Below are 13,486 nucleotides of genomic sequence, written 5' to 3' on the forward strand. Positions count from 1 at the left end.
AAAATTTCAACAAGGAAGTTACCTATTCAGTACTAATTAACATTGTAAAAGATGGAACCAACAGCTCAGGGCTAGTCTGCTAGATGTTTACTAGGACAGAAAAGACTGTCTTATCCACATATGGTTTACCATAAGAAAAGTTAGGAAATCCCACTGAGACAGGTTTCTTCATTAGGCCCTAAGAATTCAGGCAGAACTATAGGGCATGAACAAATTTTATGCCTTGGCCCAGCCTTTTCCTTTTTATATTAACAACAGGGAGGAGATGTAACCTCCCCAGCTCAGCTCAGGTTTCACTGTTAGCAAAAAACACATGATCATCTCATTATATACTGAAAAAACATTACACAAAATTTAATATCCCTTCATGATAAAAGTTGTGGAAAAAACAGGTATACAAGGCTGAAAACCAGATACACTAAAACTAATAGAAAAAGTGGGGTAGAGCCTCAAACATATGGGCACAGGGGAAATTTTCCTGAACAGATACCAATAGTTTATGCTCTAAGATAAAAAAATCCATAAATAGGATCTCATAAAATCTCAAAGCTTCTGTAAGGCAAAGAACACTGTTAATAGGACAAAACAGCAACCAACAGATTGGGTAAGATCTTTACCAATCCTCCATCCTATAGAGAACTAATATTCAGTATATAAAAAGAACCCAAGAAGTTAGACTCCAGAGTACCAAATAACCATATTAAAAAATGGGGCACTGAGCTAAACAAAGAATTCTTACCTAAGGAATGTCGAATGATAGAGAAGCACCTAAAGAAATGTTCAGCAGCCTTAGTCATCAGGGAAATGAAAATCAAAACAAACCTGTGATTCTACCTCATGCCAGTCAGAATGGCTAAGATCAAAATCTCAGGTGACAGCAGATTCTGGTAAGAATGTGGAGAAAGAGGAACACTCCTCCATTATTGGTGAGACTGCAAGTTAGAACAACGATTCTAAAAATAAGTCTTGCAGTTCTTCAGAAATTTGGGCATAGGACCTGACGACCACTCCTGAGCATATACCCAAAAGATGCTCCAACATACAACAAGGACAAATGTGCCACTATTTTCATGGTCACCTTATTTATAATAGACAGAATCTAGAAAGGACCCAGATATCTTTCAACAGAATAATAGACACAGAAAATGTGGTACATTTACACAATGGAGTATTACTCGGTGTTAGAACAATGACTTCATGAAATTCTTAGGCAAATGGATGGAATTCGAAGATATCATCCTGAGTGAGGCAACCCAGTCAAAAAAGAACCCACATGACATTCACTCACTGATAAGTGGATATTAGCCTAAAAGCTTAGAACGCCCAAGATACAACTCACAGACCACATGAAGCTCAAGAAGGAAGACCAAATATGGATGTTTCAGTACTTCTTTGAAGTGTGAACAAAATACTCAAGAGAGGAAATATGGAGACAAAATGTGGAGCAGAGACTGAAGGAAAAGCCATCAAGAGACTGCCTCACCTGTGTGTCCATCTCACACAGAGACACCAAACCCAGACACTATTGTGAATGCCAAGAAGTTCTTCCTGACAGGAGCCTGATATACCTGTCTCCTGGGAGGCTCTGCCAGAGCCTGAAAAATACAGAGGTGGATGCTAGCAACCAACCATTGGACTGAGCATGAGGTCCCCAATGGAGGAGTTATAAAAAGGACTGAAGGAGCTGGAGTTCTGCAACCCATAGGAAGAATAATAATATCAACCAACCAGATCCCCTTGAGCTCCCAATATATAAACCACCAACCAAAGAGTTCACAGGGAGGGATCCATGGCTCTAGTCACATATGGATCAAAGGATGGCCTTGTCAAATATCAATGGGAGGAGAGGCCCTTGGTCCTGTGAAGGCTCAGTGCCCCAGTGTAGGGGAATGCAGGGTTGGGAGGAGGGAATTGCTGGGTGGGTGGGGGATCATCATCATGGATGAAGGGGGAGGGAGAATAGGATAGGGGGTTTCCAGATGAGAAACAGGGAAAGGGGATAACATTTGAAATATAAATTAATAAAATATTCAATATAAAAGAAGTGAAAGGTATTTCTAAATCCTCAGATACTATGCTATAAATGGTGTATGCTGTAGTGTAAAAATACTTTCTAATAGTCTATACATATATATACAAGAAGATCAATTATGAGCTTTTAGTATTCTTGGAAAAGGAAAAGGAATAATCAAATGAGAAAAAGTGTACTTGTTCTTTTCATTAATTTTCAAAAGGAATCTCTAAATCAAAAATATTTTAACGTTTAGAAATTATTGGTTTAGTGTAAATTTTAAGTGACATCTAAAAATTGTGCTTTGCAGAAGACTATCTGTAGCTGAGTAAATGAAGACTAGAACTTGAGAAATAAATAATTTCATTATTATACAAGCAACTTTATAAAAATATACTCATGCTAGAATACTAAAATTTTGAAAAATACGTAATTCCAAGGGCAGCACTTGAAGCCACTGGGATGTTATTGAAACCATTATTGCTACTGTTGTGACAAGGCTACTCAGCTTAATAGTTCTAGATGAAAAGGCACTGGACACAGGAGAGGGGAAATGACAGATCCCATTCTAGTTCCACTCACCTCTGCTTCTGAATTTCAAGTAGAAAGGGAGGAACGCAATATACAAAACTATCAGTAGAAACTCCCAGATAAGTGTACAGCAAGCTCTCATTTTAATATTCAAAACTGAAAAAGAGTCAGTAGGAAAAGTTAGGATGTTAAGTATTGGAGAATGCATTAGAACATCAAGAGAAATGTTGAATACAGACACTGTCTTAAAGGTCTTGGTGCTATATCCATTTACTTATACAAGTTTTGCTGGGGCTAAAGTCTCATAAGCAAGATATTTAGGATTATGTAAAGAACTTTTAGGGAAGATAGAACTTAGAATTTGGTGAAGCTAAGATTATGGTCATTTAGTCTGAAGACAGAACAGACTTAACTACAACATCAAATAATACCTTCTTGCTTTTTTTTCACAACTGTAAAGCACATAATCAACCTGAAAACAGGGTTTGGATGATGTGGTGTTGTGGTCAATCTCCAACCCAAATATGCCCCAGCAATTAATATTAATACATGCTGTGCACCTATATTGGGCAGGTATACTGATACACTAACATCTTCTCCATCTTTGAGACCGCTTAGAACTTGTAGTTTCTCCAGGCCGTGTGCTTCTGCTCTGTTTTTCTTCCTCCTCCTCTGCATCCTCTCCCTCTTCTATTTTCTCCTTCTTCTCTCTCCCCACCTTCTGCTCCACCTTCCCTCTTAGCTGCCCAATAATCATCTCTTCTTTATTTTACAAATTAAGATGGGAAGCAGGTTTAAAATAAATCGCATGAGTGCTGACTTATTCCTTGTTTATAACAACTCACAAGAGAATGGAATAAACATCAAATATATTTAGTTCTAGGGCTATTCGCAACAGTGTGGGACCCTGTCCACTATAGCCTTGCCTCCATTTTTAAATGCTTGAAGATTGTAGTATCCATAGAGAAGGGTTTCCATGAAACTTTGAACTAGCTAAAGGAGGAAGAAGCTGCATTTATCCAGTAAGGAATCATCTGAATGAATTCTGAGACCTTGAGGGGAGTATCAACACTAGGTATACCCTAGCCCTGAAGAACCACAAAAGGAGGTTGGGGAAGGTAGTTCCATAACCTGAGGTTCTCTGAACATTTTGAGACTTCCTTTGATAAAGAGTATTGGGATGCACTACAGTTCAAGGTTACACAAGTTTGTATATATCACAGCAATATTGTGCTTCAAGAAGAAATGGTTTCAGATCTCTTTACCTTCCTTGATTTTATTGATTAGTTCTCTGAAATAAACAGGTTTTCCTTTGAGACAACAGAAATCAAGCATTCCTTTGAGACAATTAAGAAAAATTATAATGAATAAATATGTTAAAGGACATGAAAATTTGTTTGACATCAATGACATATATTCCGATTTGAATAGGATATCTGAAAGAAAGAACAAAAGGGCCTGGTATTAGTAATTGGCTATACATTTCCTAGAAAAAAACTCATATTACAGACTAAGTTCCCCGATCCAACCACTGAATGTTTGAACCACAGAAGCTCTGAGTTTGTCAGTGGATTGATCTACTGATGAACTCATAATTTGATGGCAGTTTTTTTTGGGGGGGAAGTGAAGTTGGTTGGATAAAATAGGTAACTGAGGAGATGTTTCTGAAGAATATATCTTGCTCTGTCCCACCTCCAATTGCTTTTTCCTAGCCATCTTGGCAGTTGGTTATTATTTGAATCTAGGGGTTATCTAGGCAGCTGAAAAGAATGAAGATTAAAGACACAGGGAGTGTAGGGCCGCTTGCCACAATGTCTGGAATGTGGAAATTGAGATAAATGTGACAATGAGGCAAGACAGTCAATTTCTTCTCCTAAGTAGTCTGATATTCTAGAGACATTTGTGTCCCTTAATCTGTTAGACTACTGAAACAATGTACCTCCCAAAGAAATGAGGATTTCCCCCCAAATATCATAGTCAGAAAAGCTCCAATTAAAAGGGAAATGTTTCTCCCCCCAAATAGATATTTTAGACAGATCTAGCACACAGTCAGACTACTTTATAGGATGAAACTGAATCCCAGACAATGATGGGCCAATTGTGGTAGGGTACTACAACTTTGCTAGGACTTCAGAGATTCCATATCCTTAGCTGTATAATTAATCTTTAATCTCCGTTCAAGTTATTGAAGGTAACCTTGAGGGTAGGGGTGACTGGATTTCTTTATCCCTCTTCCCAGAGTAGTCGTGTAGACCAAGTCTCCCTTTTCCGCTTTTCTCTATTAACTTAGGTGTTTTAAGTGATTCTTTGACACAGACCATAACTCTCAACTTTCATATCAGATTTTCTTTTTCAACTATATGAGTCCAAAGAATTGAAGTAAGGTTTAAGGCTTTCTAACTGCCTAGCCATTTTGCACCCTCTTGATAATAAGATAAAATATTATAGCTATTCCTTCATCCAATCCTGTCCTATTATGGGACTAATAACTTCCAAATCTTGTTCTTCCTTTGAGTCCAGTTCCATTAATTAAAAACTCTCATCTACATCTATAGTACAATGTAGAGAGAATATCTTGTGTATTATATCGATGCATCATCTGTTAATTAAAAAGTATATGGCTTAGGCAGGAAATAGAAAGTGGAATATCTGGAATCCAGAAAGAATTCTGGGATAGTGCCAGGCATAGCAAGATTTGCCTGGAAGGATTTGAGGAGATGGATGCATGGTACCTGAGCACAAGCAACTACCCACGTTGCAGAATGTAGGTTAAAATAATTGGCCTATTGTAGTTATGATCTAGTCAGAGTGCAGCTATATGGCCAAGGTATTTGTAGTAAATTTTGAGTCTGAGTCTTATTTCTGAAAGCATGGGGCTGGGAAAAAGAACCAGCCCAAACTTCTCAAAAAGCCCAGATCAAAAGCATGAAATGCTAAGCTAGCCAGGCAAGAAACCTGGTCTATTTTGAAAATGAACAAAAACAGACCAAAGCTACAGCTTCACAGAATAACACTAGACTAGTGGCTGGGAAGATTTCCTTGTCAAGGACACAGGAAGATAATATGAAATGAGACTTTTAATATAAACCCTATGGGCCTTGACTTTCTCTTATGGCCGAGTCCTGCAGGCCTCTGCTCTAAAGGCTTGGGGTGGGAAGAAGGAGAACCGGAAGGAGGACTATATTAAGCAAGCCCTGGCCAACAGGCTCGCTTGTCAAGGAAAGTATACCACAAGTGACCAGTATGGAGCTGCAGCCAGTGAATCTGTCTCCATCTTTAACCATGCCTACTAACCAGAGCTGATGTAAGGCTTCTCCATTAACACTCCAGGTCCCTGCCTACCCACTTGCTATTGAAGAGGGGCTGAGCTTCAGGCCCTTTTCTATCACTCTTGCTGCCCTTCTGTGTGTGGTGTTGTCTGTGAAAGCTAAATATGCCATTCCTTCCAGCTCACTGCCAATAAACAACTATTTAAGGGGGCAAGCGGGGAGAAGCCCCTGATAATTCAAAAGCAGGACACAGAAGTTGGGGCTCATCTCAAGAGTGGAGTATAGTGGCTGATGAACCAGAAGGACTTCCTCGGGACCACAGCTACAGGATTAGTCACTTCCAGTTCTCCCAAATTTGCCACAGCCTATAAACCCAATCCATTTCTATGAGAATTAATTCTCAGTGGTCATAGTGTAGGGAAATGTAGTCCTATGTTGACTGCTATAACCAAAGTCAGAAGGAAGGCCTCTCCCTGTAAACAAATGGACAGGGGCATGGCCAGATACAGCACAGACTCTGAGCAAAAACAGCAGACACAGGAGACAGACAAGCAGATCACTGTGAATTCTAGACCACCCTGATCTAAAAAAGGAAGTCAGAGCAAGACTTTCTGCTGATAGATTCAGCCACTTATAAAAGACAGTCTAAAATTAAAAATGACACATTTTCCCTTAAAAGAATTATATAGGTTTTTGCTTAATAATAAGTAGGAATGCCCTTAGTAACTTAAAAAGTAACTACACATCAATCTTAAATTTATGTAAAGGAAAGGGGAATATAGGTATGTTTATCTACATAAGATATGTTTATCATTTCAAATTGAAAAATAATGCTTTTTTTTTTTTTTTTTTTTGCTGCCAAAAACTGTTTTTTTTTCCCTAATCAAATGTAAAGATACAGAGTTAAGATTGAGGCAGAATTTTTTGCTTTTATCATTTCAGGAAAATAAAAACATCCAACTAAGAAATCCGGTGACTATTGGATAAGAGAATCATCTAAAGAATAATAGTGTTAAGCTTATCAAGGCAGGGACAGATAAATTCCTTTGAGTTCATGGCCGGCCTAATCTACAGAGCAAATCCAAGTCACCCAGGCTACACAGAGAAACACTGTCTCAATAAATAATAATAACTGTTTTAAATTATTTTGTTTTAAATTATCAAAATGAAGATGAGTATAAGTTAATCATTAGTTTGGCAATACAGAATACAAATACCTTTTGTCAGAGGAGATAAGTAAAATAAGCACACATTTCATAGAGACAACTTGATATTGTTTTAAATTTACAAAGACAATGGATTAACGCCAATTGAATTTTATGTGATTTGCCATCACTGTATCCAATTGGATACACTGACAGACAATGTTCTAATTAATAATGGCATGGATTAGGACTTGCTATCCACTGTAAAATAGGATGTCACACTACTCTGAATGCCAGTCAATCTCATTGGAAAGTGGGAATCCACAGGAGAAGTGATAATGGCTCAGCATAGTGCATAGCACATGGCCTAACCCAAAACCTCTGACAAAATTCAGTTTTGCTTATACACTACATGGGAGGGAATTTAAATAAAGTTGAATACAGAGAAAGATATCAAAATAAGAGGGAAAACAGTAACATAATTAATTCCACAAAGACAGTACATTCTGAAGAAGGGAGAAAGAAAATTAGTATAGATATTTTCAATTTGTAGATACTAAATAAATAAAACCATGCCTTTGATCTCAATATTTGGGAGAAAAAGGTGGGGACAGATAACTTCCTGTGAGTTCAAGGCCAGCCTACTCTACAGAGCAAGTCCAAGCCACTCAAGGCTACACAGAGAACCCCTGTCTCAAATAATAATGTTTTAAATTGTTTTGTTTTAAATTAATAAAATGAAGATTACTATAAGTTCAATTGTTATGGTGAAATGATACAATCTCTTTAAGAGAGGTCAAAACAGAGCAGCTATAAATAGAAAGGAGCTGCTGAATTGAATTAGTCTAAACTTTTAATGATATCAGATTGCTGGACAAAGCATATGTTATGTTGCTTGTGTCAATGGGAAAGAAGAAAAGACTTTGGATTACTTCCAAAGTAATGAGGATCATGTTTGATAGAAAAAGCTCCCATTAAGATCTTAGCTACAGATAGGAAAAATAAAATTATGAAGACTAAACAGAACAGGTAACATGATTTGCCAATTACTCTACATGTGCATAGTCTTTAAACTGACTGTGATATAAAAGGGTCTTGTGATGGTTTGTATACCCTTGGACCAGGGAGTGGCACCATCTGAAGGTATGGAATATATGGAATATGAAGGTTGGAATAGGTGTGACCTGGTTGGAATGGGTGTGTCACTGTAGGTGTGGGTATAAGATCCTCACCTGTTGCCTGGAAGTCAGTCTTCTACTAGCAGCCTTTGGATGAAGATATAGAACTCTCAGCTCCTCCTGTGCCTTGCCTGCCTGGATACTGCCATGCTCCCACCTTGATGATAGTGGACTGAACCTCTGAACCTCTAAGCCATCCCCGTTAAATGTTGTTTTTTATAAGACTTGCCTTGGTCATGGTGTCTGTTCACAGCAGTAAAACCCTAACTAAGACCTTCAGACTTCCAATTCTGGATTGTAGTTCATTCCAAATATAGTCAAGTTGACAATCAGGAATAGCCACTACAGGTCTCTAGCCAGAACTTCAGCTATACATAGCCAATGGATTTTGTTGGCTACAGAGTCCTCAAGATACATCATGCCACCCTTTCATATGAGGTGAATGAAAGTTTATATTGCAGTTTGTTTATATGATCAAATTAGCTCATAAAGACAGACAGTTATCTTTCACCTGCTCAAACAAAGAGCAAAAAAATCTTTAGTTGATCCATGCACATTGCATATTTCATGCGCTGTGTTAATAGAGAAATACGTATTATCTCTGAAAACTTTATGTTCAAAGAAAAGGAAAGGAAAGGAAAGGAAAGGAAAGGAAAGGAAAGGAAAGGAAAGGAAAGGACAGGACAGGACAGGAAAGGAAAGGAAAGGCAACCAGAAGGGCAGCCCTGGCAGGATTCACCATCTGGGATGCTGAAATGCTGAGACTTGATGTTCTAGTAGCTTCCCTGTTTCTGCCTCAACTTATGATCCTGTTTCCTCTAAAGACTTGCTTCCTGGACAACTTCAGAAGAGCTACCTTAGTCCAGTCAGGACTTCAACTAAACTTGTACTTTCTCCCTATGCAGAGACTGAACAATAAATACTACAGATAGCTTGCTTAAAACTAGCCATCTTTCTAATTTTCTTAATCCCCCAGAAAAGAACTCTACTTCCAGAATCATCAGGAAGCAATTATAAGAAAGTTACAATCCATGCCCAAGAGTTGGGGTTGTTGATTTTTAGTCATTCAGTTGGATATTTGTCATATTTTAAAAGGAGATTGCTACAAATAGTTATAGTTATGAACAATAAAAAATAAAAATAAAATAGGAGTGTTAGTTTCAGGATTTATTATTGTCTCTCCTTTTCTCTTCTTTCTTAGGTAAGGAAAGGGCATTGAGAAGAAAGGGGGAGGGATATGGTAATAAAAAGGTCAGATAGATTATTGAATCTACTCTAACCAAAATATGATTTTTAGTCATAATCATACATTGGTAGAGAAATTCGTATTTTGTTACAAAATTGAGGTTAAATTTTCTTACAACAATATAGAATTTTGTATGCTGATAACAAAATAATCTTATATTTTATTTACATTGGTATGTATTATTGTATATTGATACAGGTTTACATTTTCAATTGATATGAATTTTTGTATATTGGTATAAAGTTGAAGATTGATTTTCTTACAACATAATATGTGTATATTTCAACTCTTCTACGGATGTTATGTCTATGCAGATTATTTGAAAATGCAGGGTTTATTCTCAGTTATTTAAATAAATAGCTGCTATGACATACTGTTAGGGATGGTTGAAAATACAAATTAATAGTCAAATTCATGGTCATACTAGATACTAGTTTAGTTAATTACAATAAAATATTTTCAAGGGTATTCAGATAGTAAATAGTTAAGGATAAACAATATTTCACAATCCCAATATACTTTAAATAGAAAACTGGTCTGCAAAAACATCATAGATCCACAGAATATATCATGTAAAATTGTTTCATTATTAAAATCTTTTGTGTATGAGACAGTTCTGTTTCTGACAATATGAACCCATTCCTCTTCAAAGAAGATGAGGAGAATAAAAAAACAAAAACAAAAACAAAAACCTCTATATGGAGTTACTTCAATTGTGCCAAGATAGTCACTGAGAAAAAAAATATTGTAAATTCATCTCCAGAAAAAATGCAGTTCAAAAAGAGAGATGCAGGGAAGTCAACTGCCAAGCTCTGCCAAGAAAGGGTAAGCAAGTGCTTCATAATTCCTGCTTCAAAAACAGTCTGTCAGATATTCTGGACCAGAAGGCTAAAGACAGATGTTCTAACATTTAGAGAATATTGAGAACTGTCTAGGCATTCAGGTGTCTCTGTCATTTCTATAATTTTTGAAATCTGTATCCCTATGTTACTGCATACTCAGGTAATATTTATTGTTTCTCAAGTCTCTGATGGGGTTGAAGACTAGATAGCCATAGTCTTACTATAAGCTTAAGTTCTTTAGGATTTAAGATGTGCTACATCTAAGAAGATGTGTTTAGGATAATAATACAAATTAGTATAGAAAATGATTTAGATACAAAATTCTAAACTCACCAAAATAAGAGAGATGATAAAAATATTTTATCTAAGTTACCAAATATAAACATACTGAAAATTAAAATGTAACTGTTACCTAATAATTTTTGTAATTGTCTCATAATTGTTATAATTATATTCAATATATTTTTGAAAGAAAAAGAGCCTTTCATTGGACTATAAAAGGAAATTAGAGAAAGAATATCTTGTTTATTGTATGGGTGCATTGCCTAGCAATGGATTTTTTTTTTTTTTTTTGGCTACAGAGTCCTCAAGATTCATTATGCCACCCTTTCATATGAGATGAATGGAAATTTATATTGCAGTTTTTTTTATATGATCAAGCTAGTTCATAAAGGCAAACAGTTGTCTCTCACCTGCTCAAATAAAGATCAAAAAAATCTTGTTGTGTCTCTCACCCAGAATCCTTTTTGTCTCCTAGATGCCCAACCTACTATATCCTGCCTAAGCCACCAGCAAAACCAAAAGAATGGACACATATGCACATGCATACAGACAGATACACACACAGTACAACCACCAACATCAAAATATCAGGAATTAAAAATCATCTGGCATTAATTTCTCCCAACATCAATGTTTTCAATAAAAAGATAGATTAGCACAAAGGATTCAAAAAGAAAGCATCATTCTTCTGACACAAGAAATAAATATCAGCATCAAATATAGACATTACCTCGGTATAAAGGGTTGGGAAAAGATTTTCCAAGCAAGTAGACTCAGGAATTAAGCTGGAGTAGCTATTCTAATATCGAAGAAAACAGACTTCAGACAAAACTTATTAAAAGAGATGGAGAAAGTTACTTTTACACATCGAAGGAAAAAATCTTTCAAGATGATGTTTGAATTAACATTTATACCCCAAATACAAAGACACCAACAATTGTAAAAGAAACATTACTGGTCCCTACCGGTCCCTGCCAGCACTGGGGCACTTTGGGCGCAGAGTCTGTGGACACCCCCAAGGTCCCCACAGGAACACCCACGGGATCTTAAGACCTCTGGTGAGTGGAACACAACTTCTGCTCTAATCCAATCGTGCAGGACCTGAGACTGCATTAATTAGGGAAGCAGAAAACAAGGCCTGACAAGGGTCACAAGTCCCTTCTGGTCCGCTCCAGTACCAGGGCACCTTGGGTGCGGAGTCTGCGGACATCCCCAAGGTCCTCACAGGACTCTCCACGGGATCTTAGGACCTCTGGTAAGTGGATCACAACTTCTGCCAGGAGGCAGGTTCGAACACTAGATATCTGGGCACCTTCCCTGCCAGAGGAGAGCTTGCCTGCAGAGAATACTCTGAATACTGAAACTCAAGAGAGAGCTAGTCTCCCAGGTCTGCTGATAGAGGCTAAAATAGTCACCTGAGGAAAAAGCGCTAACCAGAGACAAATATAACAACTAACTCCAGAGATAACCAGATGGCTAAAGGCAAACATAAGAATCTAACTAACAGAAACCAAGACCACTCACCATCATCAGAATGTAGCACTCCCACCCCACCCAGTCCTGGCGCACCCCTACACACCCGAAAAGTTAGTACCTGATTCAAACGCATATCTCATGATGATGGTAGAGGACATCAAGGAGGACTTTAATAACTCACTTAAAGAAAGACAGGAGAACACTGCTAAGCAAGTAGAAGACCTTAAAGAGGAAGCACAAAAATCCGTCAAAGAATTGCAGGAAAACACAACCAAACAGGTGATGGAATTGAACAAAAGCATCCAAGACCTCAAAAGGGAAGTAGACACAATAAAGAAAACCCAAACTGAGGCAACATTGGAGATAGAAATCCTAGGAAAGAAATCAGGAACCAGAGATGCGAGCATCAGCAACAGAATACAAGAGATGGAAGAGAGAATCTCAGGTGCAGAAGATTCCATAAAGAACATCAGCACAACAATTAAAGAAAATACAAAACGCAAAAAGATCCTAACTCAAAACATTCAGGAAATCCAGAACACAATGAGAAGACCAAACCTATGGCTAATAGGAGTAGATGAGAATGAAGATTTTCAACTTAAAGGGACAGCAAATACCTTCAACAAAATTATAGAAGAAAACTTCCCAAACCTAAAAAAGGCCTGCCCATGAACATACAAGAAGCCTAGAGAACTCCAAATAGACCGGACCAGAAAAGAAATTCCACCCGACACATAATAATCAGAACAATAAATGCACTAAATAAACATAGAATATTAAAGCCAGTAAGTGAAAAAGGTCAAGTAACTTATAAAGGCAGGCCTATCAGAATTACACCAGACTTTTCACCAGAGGCTATGAAAGCCAGAAGATCCTGGACAGATGTTATACAGACACAAATGCCAGCCCAGGCTACTATACCCAGCCAAACTCTCAATTACCATAGATGGAGAAAACAAAGTACTCCACAACAAAACCAAATTCACACATTATCTTTCCAGGAATCCAGCCCTTCAAAGGATAATAAAAGAAAAAACTAATACAAGGACAGAAACCACACCCTAGAAAAAGCAAGAAAGTAATCCCTCAACAAACCAAAAAGAAGACAGCCACAAGAACAGAATGCCAACTCTAACAACAAAAATAATACGAAGCAACAATTACTTTTCCTAAATATCTCTTAATATCAATGGTTTCAATTCCCAAATGAAAAGATATAGACTAACAGACTGGCTACACAAACAGGACCCAACATTCTGCTGCTTCCAGGAAACCCATCTCAAGGGAAAAGACAGACACTACTTCAGAATGAAAGGCTGGAAAACAATTTTCCAAGCAAATGGTCTGAAGAAACAAGCTGGAGTAGCCATTTTCATATCAAATAAAATCGACTTCCAACCCAAAGATATCAAAAAAGACAAGGAGGGACACTGCATACTCATTAAAGGTAAAATCCTCCAAGAGGAATTCTCAATTCTGAATATCTATGCTCCAAATGCAAGGGCA

General features: G+C 37.3%; 1 protein-coding gene across 1 annotated transcript in view; it reads right to left on the reverse strand.

Annotated features, from left to right (window-relative positions):
• Skint10 (selection and upkeep of intraepithelial T cells 10) overlaps positions 1–13,486 on the reverse strand; it is a 64,032-nt gene that overhangs the window by 14,180 nt on the left and 36,366 nt on the right. The window contains exons 4-5 of the mRNA NM_177668.2: positions 3,808–3,978; positions 2,594–2,698 (exon numbers count right to left, since the gene is read on the reverse strand). Of these exons, the coding sequence (NP_808336.1) occupies positions 2,594–2,698; positions 3,808–3,978 (276 nt within the window). The remainder of the gene's footprint in view (positions 1–2,593; positions 2,699–3,807; positions 3,979–13,486) is intronic.

The sequence above is a fragment of the Mus musculus genome, chromosome 4 (assembly GCF_000001635.26).
Source record: "Mus musculus strain C57BL/6J chromosome 4, GRCm38.p6 C57BL/6J".
Lineage (NCBI taxonomy): Eukaryota > Metazoa > Chordata > Mammalia > Rodentia > Muridae > Mus > Mus musculus.